The sequence below is a fragment of the Lygodium microphyllum genome, chromosome 24, assembly GCF_053477565.2.
Source record: "Lygodium microphyllum isolate KBCC chromosome 24, Lygodium_microphyllum_v1.1.10, whole genome shotgun sequence".
NCBI classification, from domain to species: domain Eukaryota; kingdom Viridiplantae; phylum Streptophyta; class Polypodiopsida; order Schizaeales; family Lygodiaceae; genus Lygodium; species Lygodium microphyllum.
The window spans coordinates 18,132,944-18,155,115 of record NC_141158.1 but is presented as its reverse complement, the minus strand read 5'-3'; the positions used below and the strand labels follow the sequence as shown (position 1 = coordinate 18,155,115).

At 50.5% G+C, this 22,172-nt stretch overlaps 1 protein-coding gene across 3 annotated transcripts in view; it reads left to right on the top strand.

The window, feature by feature from the left end:
* LOC148014886 (uncharacterized) overlaps positions 1 to 22,172 on the top strand; it is a 274,224-nt gene that overhangs the window by 188,364 nt on the left and 63,688 nt on the right. For all 3 annotated transcript variants that reach the window (XM_087665463.1, XM_087665466.1, XM_087665465.1), the window contains 4 exons: positions 7,864 to 8,010; positions 8,332 to 8,448; positions 8,770 to 8,931; positions 9,552 to 9,749. In XM_087665463.1, coding sequence (XP_087521589.1) covers positions 7,864 to 8,010; positions 8,332 to 8,448; positions 8,770 to 8,931; positions 9,552 to 9,749 — 624 coding nt within the window. The remainder of the gene's footprint in view (positions 1 to 7,863; positions 8,011 to 8,331; positions 8,449 to 8,769; positions 8,932 to 9,551; positions 9,750 to 22,172) is intronic.

Here is a 22,172-nt window from a genome sequence, read left to right as displayed (position 1 = left end):
ATGTCTACCAATCCTGGTAGTGTATTCTAGGAGCCTGGGTGGCTTTTTTGCAACCGCAGAGGCCGGCCATAGCCACTCTCCTGGGTCCCACTCTAGCTCATCAAGTGGTCTACCCTCCCAGATCCAAAGACGCCACTCCTTGAGCTCCATCCAAAAGACATAGGGGTCCAGTCTCGCCAGGTCTTCCCCTGAAGGCCCACCACCCGAATCCTCCTCCATGAGAGGGTGGCAATCCCCTCATCCTGTTGCCCTCTGTCAAGGGCCAGACGTCCCCCCTCCTGAACAGTAAAGAAGGTCCCCTGGGGGGCGCCGCCCACTCGACCTGCCACCTGAAGAGGGATGCCTGCTGGAGAGAACCTGGCTGCCCATACCTCCCCGGCCTCTATCGGTTCTCGTATCAGGGGGTCAAGCCACTCCGGAGGTATTGCTGCGTCTATCTCTCTTCTCCTCGACTCCACTCCTCTCGAGCACCCTGATACTCGCTGTAGCACCTCCTTGTCATCCATCCTGTACACCTCCCGACATGTCCTGATGGAGCGAGCCAAGCTGGCCTCCCACCCAGCCCACTGGATGTGGGGGCGCTCACCTAACTGTGCCCCTTCCCTGTCTTTGACCTGGAGGTTCGAGATCACCGGCTGACGGTCTATTTCCTCTTGGCAGCTTGGGGGGCTCTGGATTAGGGCCTTACGGAGGCCCTGCCACACGTGGAGTAGGCTCCGCAGGAAAGGTGATCTGGGCTGAAGTGAAGATCCATCTCAGGGACGGCCTCCATTCCCCGCCAAGCCTCGACTTACAATCCTGAAGGCCCTCTTGCAGTAAGACCTTCCAGGTTTGCCCACCCGATGTGAGACCGCGGACAAGTAACTTGCCCAAGAGGGCCCTACTCTGATATTCTGGGTCTATGATCCCAAGCCCTCCCTCTGATCGATGTTGTATGATGGTCGCCCATGCCACCTTGGCCCTGGAGTCTCAGGAGCCATCAAACCCTGACCAAAGGAAATTCCGCACCAGGAGGCGAAGCTGCCCTACGCATGATGAGGAGAAACACCAACACGACGCGATGTACCACGCCATCGCTAGGAGGACCTGGTTAACCACCAGGGCTCGACCGGCTAGTGAGAGGCGAGCCGTGCTCCAATAGGTCAGTTTCCTTCTAATAGACTCTAGAACAGGAAGAAACTACTGGGCAGGAGTGATATGAAGTCCCACCTGGAACCCTAGGTATCGGATGGTCTGCCCTCTGCTCACCCATCTAAATCCCAAGTGGACTCCCCACTCCGTGCTGGATTCCGGGTCTGTGAGGAAGCCAACTGACTTTCGCCAGTTGATTTTCGCACCCGCTGCAACACAGAACACCTCAAGAGCCAATCTCATTCTTTCCACCATCAGCTCATTGTCCTCTATGTAGAGTCCTGTGTCATCTGCATACTCTGAGTCTAGCAACTCAGTCTCCTCTCTCATTGGAAGTCGGCGACTGCGTAGTCCACTCACATGACCTGAGGAAGTGGGACATTGCCTTTGCGACAAATAGGAACAGGTATGGGGCCAGGGAGCAACCTTGTCGGACCGATCTCTCCATTCGGACCTCCTCCCCTCGCCTTCCTCCTATGAGAACCTTGTTGGTGGTTGATCTGTATAGGCCAGAGACCCCGCGAATCCAAGCGTGGGGAAATCCTAACTTCACCATGGTATCCTCTAGGAAATCCAGTCCACCTTGTCGTAGGCTTTCTCGAAGTCCAATAGTAATACTGTCAGTCTTTGCCCACTGTGCTGAGCCCACTCTATCGCCTCAAATAATGTAAATACATTGTCTAGGATGCTCCTATCCTGTACAAAGCTTGTCTGTGTTTCATGAATGATGTCTGGAAGCACATGGCGTAATTGTCTACCAATCATCTTTGCTAGAGCCTTATAGGTCACTGACAATAAGGTGATCGGTCTCCACTAGGATAGCTCCAACCAGTCTGTTGAGATTTTATCAGTGGAAGAGCAGATTACAATGTGTCAAGAGACACAGGTAATGACAGTGTGAAAACACACTATGTCTGTGCTGATGTTGAGCTTGACTCTTCTTGTTCGGGGTCGTTCGGTCGTTCTTCAATCTTCTCAGGTCCTTCCCCTCCTTGATTTGGTACTGGGACAGTGGGTCAGAGTGGGCTTTAGCTTGGTTTAGTGGCAGCAGTGAGAAAATGAGAGAAAAAATGAGCTTGGAAGATTTTGGCTATGGTGGAATTAGGGTTTCTGAGACAGGGGCCTGGTTTTTTGGCTGCTGTGACCTCAATACTTGATCATTTTCAAAAAATTTTACATTTCTAGGAAGCTTATGTCAAGGGCTATCAAAGCCCCATGAAGATCGTCCAGATCGCGGGCAGTACGGCGCACGCAGAGCACTCGATCAGAATCGGCGCAGTTCAGGACAGGCGCAGTCGATTTCTATAATGCCGGGGCCGGAGAGAAACAATGTCATCAGTTATTGTGATAAGGAGTTGCGCCTAGTGTTGGGAACATCTTCCAAGGAGAGGTAATAGGCTGATTTGACCTATAGAAGGAGATCTCAGCCCTCTATCAGAGGTATGTCCAGGCTGGCTATTATGTCCAGGCTGGCTATGTTGGCCAGAGGATAGAAACACAGAAGAATGGCAATGCTGGAGCTATAGGAGCCCAATGTTGGATTGTTATGCAACAGAGGGAAGCTCAAGGAGTTTAGGAACAATCCTCCAGAAGAGAGCTTGGGGAGATATTGCCTGGTTCAAGAGATCTAAGAGCTCAAAGGCAGGTAGGTGCAGGTTTGGCTATGGTTGCCAAACAGGGCAGTGAGAAAAAAGAGTAGAAGATGAAGTCTTGAGCTCTGAGCTCAAGTTGAGCTAGATGAAAGTGAAATGGAGCTGAAGGAGTAGTGCCATGCCCGTTTGTGCTCTGATACCATGTGAAAGATGCGGGATCTAGGACATGGTAGTGAGTTATGGTGGATGGAAGGAGAAGTGTGGACTCATGATGGAGAAGACAAAGACACTGTTTGTTACACAAGTGAATTAGGTTCCAAGATTGAGACTTGGACTCATAAACACAATCTTGTGTATGTGGACAATGACACTGACACTTCACTGAAAAGAAAAGAGTACTATCATTGCATTAAGAAAAGGAAGCAAGTACAATGCTTTATAGGAAAGTAGGAAACTGTAGTAGGCACCACTGTGCATATGGGATAGGTTAGCCTGCATGTCCTTGGCCTTGAAGCTCCATACAAAGAGGCTGTCAATGAATGTGATTGCTGAATCTCAACACGGTCTCCCCCTTTGGGGAGGAAACTGATAAGGCCTGCCGATAGCCCCCCTGGCATCTGTCCTGAGGAGAATATCTCCTGGAAAGACCTCAATAGGGGGTCCTTTACCACCTCCCAGTATGTAGTGAAGAAGGCCTTAGAGAGGCCATCCTCCCCCGGGCATTTTTGCCCATCCTGTGTATGGAAAGCCTCCTCTAGTTCCTTCTCTGTGAAGGGGACTAGGAGGGCGTGTCCTATCTCTTCTGTGACGAGGGACAAGATGTGATCCCATACCTGTTGTTTGCATCTCTTTCGTCTAATTGAAGCTGTCTCCTGCTGGAAGAGGCGTATGTAATAGTCGATGGCAATCTCCATCACCTCATCAGGGCTAGAACGGTTCCTCCCATACTAATCCCTAAGGCTGCGTATCTCATCTCCCGCGGTGCGGGGCTGGTGCACCTGGAAGAACTCCTTACACATCGTGACTCCCTTCCGCGCCCAAAAAGTTGCTGAATTGCGGAAAGAGAACTCCAAGCGCTTGTCCTCTAGGCCAACAATGGCAGCACGGGCACGCACCTCCTGTGCGTGGAGGATGGGGTCCCCTCGTGCCTCCTGCAACAATCTCTGCGTAGCTGCCAGGTTCCGCCGGAGTGCTTTCTCCTTCTCCCAACACTGCTGCTTGGCTTGTAGGGCTGCCTCTTGGCAAATTCTACTTGACTCGGCTAGGACCTCTACGACCTCCTCTGCTATCCTGTCCCTCCTCTCCCACTCTCTGGTCCAGATCTGCTCTATCTGTCTCGACACCTCCTCCCTCCTATAGATCGAGTCAGGGATCCGACAGGATCGTGTATCTAGGGCGGATGCTGGGGGATCAAGTGCCAAGAGAACCGGGCAGTGATTGGATAGTGTGGTACCTGCCAACTGCTCAATCTGGCCTCCGCGAGAACCTCCCCACTCTCCCACATAAAACCTATCAAACCGCTCTAGCAAGGCTCCGCCTAGTCGTCTGTATTCCCAAGAGAAGTCCAATGACCTCTCCCTCTTGTGGAAGGCAGGGTCTTTCCAAGCATCCCATGCTCCGAATGCAAGCAAAAAGAACCCCCATGCCTCCTACTCCTCCCCGGCCATGCCCTGGTAGTTTCTTCCCCTGCCTTGCTGGTCCTCCAAAGCCTCCAGATTGTTGAAATCTCCTCCAACAATCCAGGAGTCCACCTCAGGGAGTCCATTTACAATTTCCCCCCAAAACCTGCTGCGTGTCCTAACCTCCATAGGGGCATAGACATTGAGGACTCCAACACACGAGTCCCCCAGATCCAGTCTAATCCATAGAGCCCTTCCTGCCACTATCGTCCCGTGGTCTCGTACACAGGTGGTGAGACTCGGACCAATAGATATGCATACGCCTCCGCTCCTGCCGTGGGCACCTATGGCTTGCTCCCAATAAGTATGAGAGCTGCCTGGCAGTACCTTCCCAACCCGCTGAGCCTGGGCGAGGGTGAGCTTGTGCTCCTGCAGTAGCAAGATGTCTATCCGTCCGGCGAGGGCAGGCTGCAGCTCTTGTCAGACAATCAACTTCCTCGAGCCACGCGCCCCACTATAGTGGAGACTGTTCACATTCCAGGATGCAAGGTGTAGGCTCATGGGGAAACTTGTGACTGACCGAACAGGCATCTATTCAGCATGGAAGCTGCAAATGAGGAGGAGAGACTGCGAAGCATGCAGGTACATTTTGCCGCTGGCCTGGATGGTGAGCTCCAATCCCCTGTGGTGGCCCTCGGCCGGACCATAGGGGTGATAGATGCTCCAGGTGGTACTATCAATGCATCTATTAGCCAGGCTAAAAACCGCGACTCTGTACACAGGTAGAAGCGGGCCGCCTGTGCCCGGGGCCACGCAATCACATCCCTCGGCGCTTCCCACTGTGGGGGGGCTCGAAAGATAATGCTCAAATGCGGGACATCGGCGCCAACCCACTAGTTAATGTCCATCATGCAACTTGGCCACTGTTGTGCAAACAGTGCTAGTCCTTCATCTCCCATCCACTGGGAGATGTGATCAGCTACCTGACTCTTCAATTCCTCCTCAATCTGTGTAGTCGTCCACTCCTCTGAGAAGGATGACTGGAAGAAGAAAGCGTAGTTTGGTCCATCCGGTGGTGCTAGTAGGTGGACCTTGCCCCTCCTTGACTTACAAACCACGAAGATCCCCACCTCTAGAGGTAGTGGGAACTCTCCGCGCTCCGCAACTCGTAGGTGAGACCATGGGCCACTACGAAAAAACTCTTGTGGCAGTAGCTGTGCCTGTCTCGGGAAAGTAAGCAGGTGATAGGGGTGGATGAGTTGGTGGCTATGTGGATGGGGGGGGACTGCTGGTGTGCAGAGAAGGTAGGTGTGTGTGGCTTATCTCCTCCTGTGGGAGGAGGGGGAGTGGGTCTGGGGGGGCTTACCTGACCTGGGTGCGGATCAAGGGGAGTGCTCGGTAGGGGGGGGGATGGGGGTGGATTGGATCGCGCTATGGTGGAGTGGCTAGAGATGCATGGTGGCTGTGGGGAGGGGGTGGTAACCCTGGCAAGGGGGGGCTGTGGACCATGGTCAGTGGAGGGAGGGGGGGGATGGGATGTGGGGGAGGGTGGGTGAGGGGCCCGTGGGGGCTCCAGCAAGGCAGTCTATGGCTCATGTGGGTAAAATGGGGGGGATTGGTCCTGCCGGGTAGGGCGGGCAGGGGGGGGCTGTGGAGTGCTCTGCCGAGAGGGGGGCGCTCGTCCACCATCACTCTGCTGACGAGGCTGGGCTTGAGGGGCTGACTATGCCCCCCCTTGCCGTCTCCCTCTCTGTCGCCTCTGGACCCTTGTGAAACCGTCAGTATCCACTTGCGGACCTGTAGGTGGAGCCGCCTTGGCTCCAAACTATGTGCAAACTGCTGCATGATATGCCCAAAGTCGTGGCAGCGCAAGCACTGCCTTGGTTGCCCAGTCACAATGACCTGCTGCCTAAAGGAATGCCCGCCTGCCTCAATCTCTAGGAACTGTGGGATATTCTTGACCTCCTTCACTGCCACCCGTACCTTTGGGACCCCTGCCGCTGTCACTGCATCCGCGAAGGACGCGGAAAGGACAGTGCCGAAGAGCCTCCCAAAGTCTTCCACTAACTGGCGGTACTCAATCGCCAGGCCAGGGAAGAGGAGGGTGCCGAAGAAACCTATTGTGGAGTGCAAACGCCTCCACCATGAAGCCACTGTACCAAGGGACCATGTATATGACCCCCTTCGTGGATGCATAAGTGAGCTGGCAAGTAGCTCGCGAGCTGCGTTTGTCGAGCTGAGGCGGACCATGAAGATCCCTTGGCCCAACAGGACCGCCTCCATGATCTGCGCCGAGCCGATGCTCAGCGTGGAGTGGAGCCAGTCCCGAAGCTGGGCCCTAGTTGGGGAGTGTCCTACTACCTAACCATAGATTGTTGTTTCCATTAGTTCCAGCTCCTTAGCTCAGACGGCTAAGAGCTGCTCCTCAGAGAGGACTACGCGCAAGGTGTTCGACTGGGGGGCACTCGGTGAGTACACCGGCGTCTGACCAAAGGTTTCCATTGCCCGTCCCTACTGGGAGAACCTACCTATCGCGCAGCTGTGTCGCTGAATGGAGAGTTGCTGCAGGGGAGGGAGCAACTAGAGGGGAAGGGACGGAAAAAAATGGGGGGGTGGGGTCGGGGGGGGGGGGGGGGGTGTGGTGTGCGGAGACGGTCAACTCGGGGGGGACAGCCATGCAAGAGGGGGAATAGGCGGCCGTTACACACCTTGGGGCCGAGGGCGCGCGAGCCGAACAGAGACGGCCACGATCAGTCGGGCAGCGTGCAGGCCAGTCAGACAGCAACCATGACCAGTCGGATGGCGTGACAGTCGGATAGTGGGCGAGTCGAAACAGAAGGCGTGATCGGACGGGCGACCAGTCGGACCCACAAGTCGGGCGGGGGGATAGCAGCGCGACGTGTAGGCGGAACTATTTTTCCACAAAAAATATCTCCCATCACCTTGTCAAGGCAAGACCTGAGCTCTCCCAAACTGTAAATCATAAGGCTGCGGATCCAATCTCTAAGGGCATGAAGCCAGTGCACCCTAGAGAATTGTATGCAACTGCTGTCTCCTTTTGGAGCCCAAATGGTCGCAAGCACGGTAAGGGAACTCTATTATACGGTCTCAATATTGGCTAGAGCAGTCTGACGAGAATCTCCTGGGCTCAAACTACATGGTCTCTCAGTGCCTTCTTAAAGAAACCTCTGTGCTGTTAAGTTCCTCCTGTGGGTCCTCCCGTCCCAGCACTGTTCCTTCTCTCTCAATGCTGCCTTTTGGCAAATCTTGCTCAACTCCTTGATCGCCTCTACCACCATGTTTCAGATATCGTTTTTTGTTCTGCATGTAATTAGCTTGTTTTGCATGTAGTTACTGTTTTCCAATGTCGTTTTGTGTTCCGCATGTAATTAATATGTTTCTTTATTGCTTCAACAGACACTAGCCATGTTTATAGCTGAAAGTTCTGCTAGTTCAAGATAACATTTTTGAGGTTTCAGATTTGTAAAATATTATCAACTACATCTGTGGATTATTTATAGGTGGTGCTTTCTGAAAATGAGAAGAAAAAGGTAAGTGCTTCTGTCCAAGAGTTAAAGAAAGAATTTGACCTCCAAATGCGAAACTACCTAGGAATTGAATCTGTCACCAAAGAGGTCTCTGTGAAGCTGCGCCAAGGGTACAAAGAGGTAGGATCTTGTGTGCCCTAAGATCTTTCATCTTTATTAGAGGGATGCAGCTTCAGATGCTGAATCTAGGGTTGTTTCTATTTGAACACTTTTTATCATAAGCGATTGTGAAGATCAAATAAGCTTACAAAACAGTTGAATATGTAGACACTTTTTACTATTGAAAGCACTATGTGTCCAGTCACAATGTGGAGTTAACATGTAACAACCGATGTCCTTTTTCCAATGGTAAATATGAAGCCTTCACGCTGATCTAAAAAATGGCATAATGTGACAATACAAATCTATTTGTTTGGCATGAATATCCTCTGGACTTTCTAGGTAGAAAGGCTGGAAAGGGAGGTTTTGGGATCAATTCAATTGGAATATGCACGTCATCAACAAATGGGTGATCTAACAAGTCTGAGGGAACATATGTGCCGTCTTCTTTCATCCAAGGTTCCTAATCAACTCTTTTCCCTTACATGTTACACATGTATTTCATGAAACAGGAAATATTGCTTATTTTAAACAGGAATCTTTATAGATGTTGTCTGTGCTCCACATGAGTTCAGAGCCAATGGTGCAAGGAAATTGATGAGATTACAGCCTTAAAGGGGTTACTTTTTAAACATGCATATAAGCGTTTCTTTGCAGACAACTGGCAATGATGTGCTAGTACTTGTTCCATGGATGCGTAGATTGTTGAGTGTCTATTTAACTAACAAAGAATCTTCGTCTGGGAAATAAAAGCTACTGTATGATTTTTCCATTTAACAGCTGCAAATGTGCAATGAGGCGAAGGAAAAAATACGGACTTCAGACCTAGTGATTGGATTCCTAACAGAAAAACTGCAAGATGTGGAAGATCACTTTGAAAAGTTTTCCAAGCTTTATAATGTCATGCGAGCTCAGAGAAACAAGTTTATTACACTTGTTCAGGTACACGTAATGCCAGCATGTGGTACTTTATGGAAACTACCAAACTGAGATATTGTTTTCTGACTGGACTGTCTGACTTAAAATAGATAGCAGGAAGGCAGCAGAAAGTTATGGAGTAGATGCAATATTTTTTAGTCGTGTAAAATATCATATTGTTAGAGGAACTTCAGATCTTGTAGAAGTGCTGTAGGAAAGGGTGTCCTGGTGCATTGAAAAACATGGTTGCGTCTTATATGATCATGATGATTCCAGATCAATTGTTTTGATTTGAAAACACATAGCTGACTGGGATCAATTTTTGGTCTTCTCTTATGTCCTTGAGAGGTTAGTCTGGCAAGCATGTCATTTTGGTTGAGGACTTGACATTCCTTGTAAAAAGTTCTTTTTATCAAGAATCTGTTTTAGCGTGATGTTTAGAATTTAGAATGCTTTTAAACAACCTTGAAAATCATTGTCTATGTGCATCATGTATCTGAATCCATCCTATTTTCTGTAAAAGTGCCAACTTGCATAATTATCATTTCCCCTGTTTTTAATGGCAGGCAAGCTACAACTTCCATCAGCTGTGCACTCTCTATTAAGTGACCCTCATCTCCTGTTTTACTGTTATGAAAGTGCAGGCTAGTAAAATCACAATGGCTGAACTGAAAGATAAAGTGAGAAGATTGGAAGTGGAATACAACATGTTACAAGGTGAGCTGCAATATAAGGACAGAGTTCTGAATCAAATGCGAAAAGAATTTGTGAGCAGTGTGCAGGCTAGGTTCCATCTGCGCACGGAACTTATCAAATGCTCAAAGTCCCTCCAAAAGCAAAAGGTATGCATAGGATATTCATGTTATGCTTCTTGGTTAGCAGGGCATATGCTGTATGCTAAGGACCAACTTGAACTCGATATTCCTGATAATATACAAAGGATCACGATATATTTTCTTTTTTCTGGATTAAAAAATTACTCCATATATTCCTGATAGTACACAAAGGATCACCATATATTGTCTTCTCTCTGGATTCAAAAACTATTCCATGTAAACATATATTAGATGTTGCATTGGGTAGGAACACAAGAAGGTGAAAATGTGGTAAGGAATAAGAGAGCAAGAGATACAACAACAAAAACTGTGCTAACATTGCCTTGGGACACAGAAAAACTGTTCTAACATATCAACTTGAAAAAAATGTTAGGTCTCACAAGTTATTGTTTGGACAACAAAAATTACAGCATATCAGAGGATCCTTTGCATCATGTGGTCTAGATCCCAATCCCAAAATCATCATAAGATCAAGGCATTTTATAGGTTCTTTGTAGGTTGCTGTGCTCAATGAGGTTCTTGAGGCAAGATTCCTGGATTTCCAATTCCATCATCACGAGCTCAGGTTAGGTTCTCTTGGATCTGTAGCTGCTTTGTAGGTGGTTGTCAACTGCGAGATCATGGGTGCAAGAGTTGCAAAATTTCTTCTATGATCCAGGGTTCAAGCTGCATTCTCTCAAACTTATGGGACCTGAAAGATGCAATCTTTCCAATGGTTTTTTCTTCTTTTGTACTATGAGTAAGGAGGCTTGGCATTATCAATTTCTCTCTTGCTTAGTGACAAGAAAGATATGGTCTATTCTATCTGAGGTTTGGCATCATGTGGAGCAACCATGCATTCATGAGATTGGGTATTTGGAAAACCCAAACTAAAAACTTTGTGCAACCACATGTGAAGATTATCTTCCACTTTTTGCATTTCTAGAGCTGCTAGAATAGTTTGACTATCCAAGATGCGTTCATTTTTTATTCTCATTCCAGAGTGCACAGTCACATTAGTTGATTAAGAAGTTTTCTTCCCAGGTATGATTTGGTTTCTTGCCACGCCACAGTTTTTTTCAATTTCTTTGGCATATGTACAGTCTGCTTGTGAATCTCGTATTTAACATTCATGGTACTTAACACAATCACCCTTTATTTGGAGAGAGAGAGAGAGAGAGAGAGAGAGAGAGAGAGAGAGAGAGGGCTAGAGAGAGAGAGAGAGAGAGAGAGAGAGAGAGAGAGAAGACGAGTAGAGAGAGTGAGAGAGAGAGAGGCGACCCTGTTACCTGTTCGCCATCGCCATCGCCTGCGCCCCGTCGCCCTCGCCTGCAGGCCCCGCCGCCCTTGCCTGCAGGCCCCGCCGCCGTCGCCTGCAGGCCCCGCCGCTGTCGCCTGCCGAAAACACCTCGCCTGAGTGCCCCCCCTGCCCCAGCCCCGCCCGCACATCCTGCAGAGGTGCGCCTTGCCAGATTCCAGCCCCTTTACAAGTCGCGTCTGTCCACCATCGTCGAGGGCTGCATCGACGCCTGTTGCTGACTGTCGCGCCTGCTCCCGGAGCTGTCCAGACGCCCTGTTTCTGCCGCCCTATCCACGCCGCCCTGTCAACTTCACCTCTGCCGCGGTTCGAGGCGCCGCCTGCGTGTGCTCCTCCTTTCGTGCAGAGGCGCTCAGCTCCTGTGAAACCCTAAACCTGACCTTCGTCAGAGAGGCAGCGTCCGGGATCGCGTGCCCTCTGCTCTGTACACAGAAAGAGAGAGAGAGAGAGAGAGAGAGAGTGTCGGTCAGTCCTGTGAGATCAGTTCGTCATACACGATGGCTGGTTTGGATCTGGATTTCCTAGACCAAACGGTGGCAGCACTTGGCCCGGACTCTGATGCTGAGGAACCCGAGGATATGGTTCCGTGCACTGAAGAATTGCCCCCGGGTCCTGACATCCAGCCTGCGGGCAAACGTACCAAGCACACCCCGGAAGAGATAGGCGTTACTCCGGATCGTTCCTATGCGCAGGTTGCTTCGGATCCGGTGGACTCTCAGGAGGTGGACTGGGAGCATTTGTTGGAATTTGCCAAGACGCTGCTTGGTGAATATGTTCAACACAACCAGGAAGCCTTCTCTGCCTCTGCTCCAGACGATGTTCTGGAAGCTACCGTCGAGCCAAAAACTGTCCTACGCTCCTTTTCGGTATTTTATGATCGCGCGGTGATACTCTTCTTCACTGGTCGCATCCCGCTGCTTTCCCGTATTCGCCAATGGCTGTAGAGTCTGCTACAAGGGGAATGTGTTGAAGAGATTTTTGTTGGATCTCGGGGTTTTTTTGAGGTCCTCTTGAAAACAGAGACGCACCGTGCTGCTCTTCTGTCTAAACTGCCTTTGTTTTTTGATCGTCGGTTGGTTCATGTGGTTCCATGGCGCCCGATGGCAGATTTCCAGCGCCTCCTGCAACGTGAATGCCCTGTGTGGGTAGAAGTGGAAAATTGTCCGGCTGTTTATTGGCCGCTATTAAAGGATGTTGTGGCCGCTGTGGGCACGGTTCTGGTCCCTCCCAGTCTCAGGGCTGTGAATCGCAACCGCTTGTGCATGTTATGGGATACTGCACGCAAACGGCCTGCATGGTTACGCCTCAATTGCGCCGGCATGCATCCGTTACACTTTCGTTTGAAATGGGGCAATTTTGCTGGCCATTGCTTTTCCTGTGGACAGTTGGGGCACTTTATGGCTGAATGCCCCGAGCAACAACACGTTTCAGATATAGCTCATGTTGCTCCGCCCATGGAAGATATGGTGTGTGACGCTCCGTCGCTGGATCCTACCCACCCGCCCCAAGTTCTGGCCAAAGGTAAACAACAGGTTTCGGGTCTGGATTCCCGTGCTACTGATTGGGTTGAAGTACGCGCCAAAAAAGGCAACAGGATTGGTGCTAGCATGGAGAGTACTGGGCCTTCTACCTCACACGATTCCATGCGAACATATATGCGCAGGAAGGAAATGATGTCGTCAGAGCGCTCTGCTCCTGCTATGGTTTCTTCAGCTCCCCGCCATCAGCCCGCCAGGAAAATGTATTCGGATCGTCTCAAGGGTCCACCTGCACAGCTGGCTTTTGATACCAGAGGCAACGTCATTACTCCGTGGGACCGTCGTTACCCACGTTCCAACCCCAAGCAAGCCGATATGCCGTCAACTTCCAAATCTGGTATTCAGAACTCTTTTGCGGTGTTGGCAGATTTCTTGGATGAGGGAGTCCTGGACATTCTCGCCGACAAAGTCAAATCGAGGCAAGCTGTGCCTCGTACCTGATTGTGTTTTGTATACACATGAAAATAGCCACGTGGAATGTGCGAGGAATTTGTTCTCGTCACAAGCAACATGCCATGTGGACTGCATTGTATGAGAATCAGTGGGATGTCCTGTGTGCTGAGGGCTGGTTGAACAAGACACCTTTCAAATGCAAGGTCTTTCTTTGGAGGGTAATGATTGGTGGTCTTCCTCTTGCCTCGGCCCTTTCCAAGCGTCGAATCTCTAACAGCAATTGTTTCTTATGGACCTTGCCTCTCCTCGACTTGTGAACCACAAAGATCCCCACCTCTAGAGGCAGTGGGAACTCTCCGCACTCCGCAACTCTCAGGTAGGACCATGGGCCACTGCGGAAGAACTCCTGTGGCAACAACTGTGCCTGTCTCGGGAAAGTGTGACGGGCGGTAGGGGCAGATGAGCTGGTGGCTATATGGGAGGTGGAGAACTGCTAGTGCGAGGAGGATGTAGGCATGTGTGGCTCATCACCTCCTGTGGGAGAGGAGGGGTGGTTCTAGGGGGAATCACTAGAACTGGGGATGGATTGGGGGGGGGGGGGGGAAGAAGATCGATGGATGGTGGGATGGTCAGAGGCTCATGGCCAGTTGGGGGGGGGGGGGGGGGGGGGGGGGGGGGGCATGGGAGGTGTGGGAGGGTTAGTGTGGGGGGTGTGGGCTCTCTAGGACAGTAGTCTATGGCGTAGGTGGTGGACGTGGGGGGCTACGGCCTTGCCGGGTGGGGCGGGCAGGGTGGGGTTGCGGAGTACTCTGTCGAGGGGTCCTCTCTCGCTCTCCTGCTCCCTACTGACAAGGTTGTGTCTACGGAGCTGGTTGCGGCCTCCTCTCTCGTCTCCTTCTCTGTCGTCTCTGGACCCAAGTGAAGCCATCAGCATCCACCTCTGGGCCTGTCGATGGAGCCGCCTTGGCTCCGAAGCGTCTACAGTCAGCTGCCTGATGCCCAAAGTCATGAGAGCGCAGGCACTGCTCTGGTTGCCCGGTCACAATGACCTGCTGCCTAAAAGAGTAACCTCCAGTCTCTATCTCCAGGAACTTGGGTATACTCTTTGTGTTTTTTACGGCCACCCGTACCTTGGGGACTCTTGCAGCTGTCACACCATCTGCGAAAGAGGCAAGGAGAACTGTGCCGAAGAGTTGACCAAAGTCCTCCACTAATTGGTGGTACTCTACCACCAGTCCGGGAAAAAGTAAAGTGATTGGGTGTTAGAGAAAACTGTTGTGGAGCTCAAATGACTCCACTGTGAATCCGCTGTACCAGCGGACCATGTGAATGACCCCCTTCGTGGAGGCATAGGGCGAGCTCTCCACTAACTCCCGAGCTGCGTTCGCGGAGGTGAGACGAACCATGAAGATCCCACGGCCCATGAGGACTGTCTCCACGATCTGTGCTGTGCCAATGCGCAACATGGAGTGGAGCCAATCCCGAAGCTGGGCCCTGGCTGGAGAGTGTCCTACTACTTGGCAAAAAATCGTTGTTTCTTGAAGCTCCAGCTCAGTGGCACGGACGACCAAGAGCTGTTCCTTAGAGATGACAACGCGCAAGGTGTTTGACTGGGGGGCACTTGCAGAATCTACCGGCGTCTGACGAGAGGTTTCCATTGCGCTTCCCTATTGAGAACCTACCAAACACACTGCTGTACTGCCGGAGGGGGGGGGGGGGGGTTGCTGCAAATGGAGGGAGCAACCGAGGAGAGGGGGCATGGGTGATGGCAAGGGGGGGGGAGGGGGTGGATTCTGTTTTTTGATGCTAGTAGAGGCGCAGGGCGCCATAGATGACGGCGTGGGAGGTGTGTAGGCAGGTGGCTGTAGGGTGGACGAGATGGGAGAAAATGCGGGAGAGGTCAAAGGTACACAGGGTGGGGGAGGGTAGGACGCAGGCATAGCGTGGTGGCAGGGGCGTAGGATGGGGGGGTGCAAGCTCAACGTGATGGCGGGGGTCACAGGGCAGCGTGATGCGATGGCGAGGCGGGGGAGGCGTGATGTGGTGGTGCAGCATTGACGACGGGGGGGGGGGGCAGCGCGATAGCGAGGAGGCGGCGTAGTTCAACAGGGCACGGGGGCAAGGGCAGCGGCACGTTGGTTGGGAGCTCGGTATTATCACCCAATGCTTTCTTTGTGGGATATCATGTTATTTGGATGGCCATACAGGACAGAATTATAAGCTACTATCCTTTGCTTGCATTACAGCTTTTGTCTCCCTGGCATGATTGGATGTTTGTGATTCCTAATGATTTTGAGAAAAGGTTAGCCAACTAGATATATCATCAAATGGTAGAGGCCAAGAGATGGGTCACGGATAAGACAAATAAAGTATGGCATATTCGGGAAAGTAAAAAGAAGTTGTAGGATAGATTCATCCAGCTTTGGAAATCTAAGGTTCCGTATGAAGGAAAAGTGTTTATGTGGAGGCTACTTATTGGGGCTCTTCCTAGTAGGAATGTGTTGCGTGCTCATAAGATCTCTACTGGGCGATGCATATTCTGTACTACATGTGATGAGACAGCGCTTCATCTTTTTGTCTCCTGCCCTGTTGCAAGACAGATTTGGAGTTTTATTTTCCGTGTCTGGTCCTCATTGACTCGACACCGTCATTCGTGGATCTTAGGGAAGATGACCTCGATGACCTCTTTGAGTTCAGATTATTCCTGCCTTTTCCATTTCCTTAAGAGGGACAAAAAGATGAGACAATGCTTCATCTTTTGTCTCCTGCCCTGTTGCAAGACAGATTTGGAGTTTTATTTTCCGTGTCTGGTCCTCGTTGACTTGACACCGGTTACCGGCTCGTTCGTGGATCTTGGGGAAGATGACCTCCATGACCTCTTTGAGTTTAGATTATTCCTGCCTTTTCCATTTCCTTGGATGGACAGCCTTGTGGCATATTTGGCGTACTCGGAATGCCTTCATTTTTGATTTAGTATTTGGTATTCATGGTCATGTGGCCCAAATTCAGGGTTTAGTGTTGTGGCAAATCACCTCTATGGTGTCTGCTGATTTGGTTCTTCCTGATATTGCTGCTCCCTGGCTGGATACTGTTCGCTCCACACCAGTTGTACTTTCAGTGTGACATTTCTGTGTTACAGTTAGTGTAGACTTTCCTTCATGTCTGTTATTTTCAATGCTGACCTGATGGTCTGATGTAAATATTTACTACTTAATTCAATTATCTTCACGAAAAACCGTAAGGGAGGTTTTTTTCCCTCAATTACATTATTCTCTATTTGTGTGTTTATCTTACACAATTCGGTCACTTACCGCACTTTTGGGTGTGAACACACCTTAAGGCACTTACACAACCCTAAGGTCTAAGGGTTCTACTTTTGTACTTTCACTTACACACTTTGGATCTAATTATGTGCTGAGCTGTCTACATTCTCACTCTCTCTCTATTGTTCACTTTGTGTATTGAGCTTGGAGCTACCATCTTCATCTTCAACAATATCGGATGGCAAGATGTGCTTGTTCTGCATGGAGATATTGTGAGACATCTTGGTTATCCTCGGCTCTTTTCCGTTGGGGTATTTCCAATGAGACTTTTTCTTTTGTACTACTGCAATGGAATCTTCTCCTCATCAATTTATCTCTTTGTCCTTTTGCCGAGAAATTTTGGTTTTTTCTTTTTTACATTCGGCATTTCATTGTGGGCATCAGGATGTGTCCTTTTGATTGGGTTTTTGGTAAGCCTAAGCATCATGGCCCATTGCAACCTCACATGAAGATTCTATTTCACTTTCTCAGATTCTAGGGTTGCTGATATATTTGGGTCACGCTCAATGCATTCTTTTTTGATGCTGCCACGGGCATCCAGAATTATGTGGCCAAGCTTAAAGGACTTCTTTAGTGGCAGCTTGATCTTATTTAGCATGACGATACTTTGTCTGCAGAGGATTTAGTACCTTGGTGTTGGGCAGTCTTTTCAGTGAACCTGCCCTAATTTTTGTACTTGTTGGTGTTCCTTTCTCATGTGCTTGTAAAAGAGAGTTGAGTTTATGCACAATGGCTTAGAGTCATCCTACACCTTCCAATCATGTAATCTTGTATTTTTTTCGTAATTAATACAACTACCTATTACAAGAAAAAAAAGAAGCCACTGAAGAGAAGACAAGCTGCCCTACTTGTGGGCCGCTTCTTGCTGCAGTTCGTGGCCCTTCCTTTTGCTGCAGAGAGCAACAGTGTTGCCCGCTTGTCCTACTACTGTCATGTGCTGCATGCAACACAAAGAGAGAGAGAGAGAGAGAGAGAGAGAGAGAGAAAGAGAGAGCAGGAGAGAGAGAGAGAGAGAGAAAGATTGGTAGCGATGGAGCGCGCCCCGTCGCCTGAGCGTCTGAGTGCCTGCGCGCCCCGTCGTCTGCGTGCCCCGTCGCGCCCCGTCGCCTGAGTGCCCTGTCGTCTGACTGCCCATCGCCTGACTGCCCGTCGCGCCCCGTCGTCTGACTACCCCGTCGTCTGAGTGCCCCGTCGTCTGACTGCCCGTCGCGCCCCGTCGTCTGCACGCCCTGTCGCCTGAGCGGCCCGTTCCCTGCACGCCCCGTCGCCTGCGCGCCCTGTCGTCCACGAGCCAGGTCGCCCAGTCGCCACGTCGCCTAGTCCTCTCCCTGCCCTCGCCTGACCTGCGCACCCTGACAGTGCGCACCCTTGACGCCTGGAGCTTGTCCGCCTGTCCCGCCCCTGTTTGCCTGTGCCTGTCGGATCCGGCTTGCCTGACGACCGCCCACCTGCGCTGCCTGTGCTCGTTTCCTCTGCGTCAGTGTGGCTGTGGCCCCGTCGACGCCTGCGAGACGCTACCCTCACCAGTCAGCCACCGTGGTGGTCGCCCCAGACTTTTAACGCCTGCAACCTGTTCGTGTGACGTTCTGAGGGTCGTCCTCCGCCGTGTGCAAACCCAGCTTACAGGGGTACCGATTTCCAACTCAGCCGACAGTGATCTGCACTGTGCGTCAGTCCTCCTTCGAGATCAGCTCGTCATACACGATGGCTGGTTTGGATCTGGATTTCATAGACCAAACGGTGGCAGCACTTGGCCCAGATTCTGATGCTGAGGAACCGGAGGATATGGTTCCGTGCCCTGAAGAGATGCCCCCGGGTCCTGACATCCCGCCTGCAGGTAAACGTACCAAGCATACCTCGGAAGAGATAGGTGTTCTTCAGGAGCGTTTCTATGCGCAGGTTGCTTCGGATTCTGTGGACTCTCAGGAGGTGGACTGGGAGCATCTGCTGGAATTTGCCAACGCTCTGCTTGGCGAATATGTTCAACATAATCAGGAAGCCTTCTCTAACTCTGCACCTGAAGATGTTCTGGAAGCTACCGTCGACCCCAAAACTGTCCTATGCTCCTTTTCTGTGTTTTATGATCGCGCTGTGATACTCTTCTTCACTGGTCGAATCCCGTTGCTTTCCCGTATTCGCCAATGGCTACAGAGTCTGCTACAAGGGGAATGTGTTGAAGAGATTTTTGTTGGGTCCCGAGGTTTTTTTGAGGTCCTCTTGAAAACTGAGACGCACTGTGCTGCTCTCCTGTCTAAACTGCCTTTGTTTTTCGATCGTCGGTTGGTTCATGTGGTTCCATGGTGCCCGATGGCCGATTTTCAGCGCATCCTGCAACGTGAATGCCCTGTGTGGGTAGAAGCAGAAAATTGTCCGGCTGTTTATTGGCCGCTATTGAAGGATGCTATGGCCGCTGTGGGCACGGTTCTGGTCCCTCCCAGTCTCAGGGCTGTAAATCGCAACCGCTTGTGCATGTTATGGGATACTGCAAGGAAACGACCTGCTTGGTTACGCCTCAATTGCTCTGGCATGCATCCGTTACACTTTCGTTTGAAATGGGGCAATTTTGCAGGCCATTGCTTTTCCTGTGGACAGTTGGGGCACTTTATGGCCGAATGCCCAGAGCAGCAACACATTTCAGATGCGGGCCATGTTGCTCCGCCCATGGAAGATATGGTGTGTGATGCTTCGTCGCTGGATACTATCCACCGGCCCCAAGTTCTGGCCAAAGGTAAACAACAGGTTTCGGGTCTGGATTCCCGTGCCACTGATTGGGTTGAAGTCCGTGCAAAAAAAGGCAACAGGATTGTTGCTGGCATGAAGCGTACTGTGCCTACTACCTCCCAAGATTCCATGCGTACATATATGCGCAGGAAGGAAATGTTGTCTCCCGAGCGCTCTGCTCCTGCTATGGTTTCCTCAGCCCCCCGTCCTCAGCCTGCCAAGAAAATGTATTCGGATCGTCTAAAGGGTCCACCTGCAAAGCTGGCTTTTGATACCAGAGGCAACGTCATTATCCCGTGGGACCATCGTTATCCACGTTCCAACCCCAAGCAAGCAGATATGCCGTCTACTTCCAAATCTGGTCCTCAGAACTCTTTTGCGGTGTTGGCGGATTTCTTGGATGAGGGAGTCCTGGACATTCTCGCCGACAAAGTCAAATCGAGGCAAGCTGTGCCTCGTACCTGATTGTGTTTTGCATACACATGAAAATAGCCACGTGGAATGTGCGAGGAATTTGTTCTCGACACAAGCAACATGCCATGTGGACTGCATTGTATGAGAATCAGTGGGATGTCCTGTGCGCTGTGGAGCACAAGAGTCACGGTGACGCTGGAAAAGTTATGGATTGCCATGGCTTTCATTTGTTCTATGCAGGAACACAGGCCATGCATTATTCGGGTGTGCTAATGATTGTACATGCCAAATATCAGCCTGTTCTTATTAAAAATGATGTTCATGGCCGCTTTTTGGTGGTTGAAATTTTACTCGAAGGGGAAATCTTATGGTTACTTGGCCTCTATGCTCCGAATGATTCGTTATCTCGCCGGGAGCTTTGGCAGACTTTGCAGACTTCCTTGTCACTTGGCAGACGGGGCTTCTTCATGGGGGATTTCAATATGTGTGTTGATTCTTCCCAGTCCACATCGGAGCACTCGGTAATGGATGCGCCGGAAAGTCGTATGTGGTATGCGTTGGCTCTTGCTGTTCTTAAGCAAGATCTCTGGTCCTGGCTACACCCGTCTTCTACAGGCTTTACTTTCCATTCGGCCCAATATGCAACAACATGGTCGCGGTTGGACCGTATATATATCATGCAGAATGATGATTTTCTGCGTGAGATGCTCGAAATAAAAGTGCTGCAGCAATATGCCTTGTCGGACCATTTCCCTCTGCAGTTCGAGTTGCTTGCACAACCCATTGCACCTTTCAAGCAATTTCTGGAGAGACTCCCTTTGTGCTTCAACTCGTCCTACTTGAAGCATGCAATTTTTCAGGGCTATATGCAGCAATTGCTTGACAGATTCTTCTTGGACTTTTCCTCTCAGGGCACTGCGTCATTTGAAAGATTGCTCTCTAATGTGCAGCGGGTTGCTCGGCAGTATTGGATCTATCATGCCTCTCTTTGTCGGCGCCGTCGACAGGCCGCGGAGGACCTGCTGGTTTTGGTTCGCTCCCTGCTGGTGGACACTCCGGATGATGCATTTCTGCTTGCACTGGCCATGCAAGTGGCCGATCTTATTAAAGACTTTCAGTTCAAATCGTATCAGCAGGCCAAATTGCAACATCTGACAGAGACTTTGCAAGATAGTGCATGTCAGACCCATAAGTTCTTTCGTCCTACTTGAAGCATGCAATTTTTCAGGGCTATATGCAGCAATTGCTTGACAGATTCTTCTTGGACTTTTCCTCTCAGGGCACTACGTCATTTGAAAGATTGCTCTCTAATGTGCAGCGGGTTGCTCGGCAGTATTGGATCTATCATGCCTCTCTTTGTCGGCGCCGTCGACAAGCCGCGGAGGACCTGCTGGTTTTGGTTCGCTCCCTGCTGGTGGACACTCCGGATGATGCATTTCTGCTTGCACTGGCCATGCAGGTGGCCGATCTTATTAAAGACTTTCAGTTCAAATCGTATCAGCAGGCCAAATTGCAACATCTGACAGAGACTTTGCAAGATAGTGCATGTCAGACCCATAAGTTCTTTCGAGCTCTCCATGCCTCTCCTACTCGAGAGAATATGACCAGACTCGAGGATGCAGAAGGCCACCTTATCCTGGATCCTCAGACTATTGTGCATATGTGTAGGAATTATTTCCGTGACCTTCTCGGTTCCGCTTCTCCACCTTCAGCCCAAATTACTCAGGCCCGTTCGGTTTTTTATGACCTCGTCCGCAATCAGCTTCTGCAGGCCATGCAAGCTACTATGGAGTCAGATATTGGTGAGGCAGAGGTTATGGACGTCTTGTTACACTTGCCCAAAGATAAAAGTCCGGGTTGGGATGGTCTTACCAATGAGTTCTTTGAAGCTTTCGCTACCCAACTGGCGAAACCATTACAGGCTTTGTTTCAGCAGGTGTGGGAAACGGGGATCATGCCTCCCTCATGGAAACAAGGACTTATTAAACTGCTTCCAAAAGTTCCTTCGCCATCTAAGTTGACACAATGGCGCCCAATTTCTTTGATGGGTTCCATGTACAAAATCTTTTCCAAAGTAATGGCGAATCGGCTCCATAAGCATCTCCCTGCCCTTGTGCACCCTCTCCAGTATGGTTTCATTAAGGGCCGAAATATTCTACACAATGTTTTGAATGCCCAATTGGCCATTGATTATGCCAGGCATTCTAATCAGGAGGTAGTACTGATTCAACTGGACCTGGAAAAGACTTTTGACTATCTGGACTGGTCTTTCGTTTGCTGAACTTATGTCTGCTATGGGCTTTGGTGCTCGGATGTCTCGTCTAATCTACACCATTAGTGCTGCGGCGTCTTCGCGAGTCATGCTGAATGGAGGTGTTACTGAGCCATTTGTCCTTGCCCGTTCTGTTAGACAGGGGTGCCCTTTGAGCCCTTTATTCTTTGCCCTTGCGACACATCCAGTTCTTTCCATGTTATCACATATGGCCGCCTCTTCTCAGTTGGCCGGACTGTCGCTTCCTATAGGACAGCACTTCATTAGCCAATCCCTGGCGGATGATACCTTTATGATTTTGCGTGCGGACAAGGATAACCTTCGAAAAGCATTGGATGTTTGGGGTCTCTTTGGTCAGGCGTCAGGCCTTCGTATCAATGTGCTCAAATCAGCCATTCTAAGCTGCACGGAGTCGGATTTGCAGTCCTTGGACTGGCAGGGTCTGGTTGTTCCTCGTGGTTCCATTGTCAG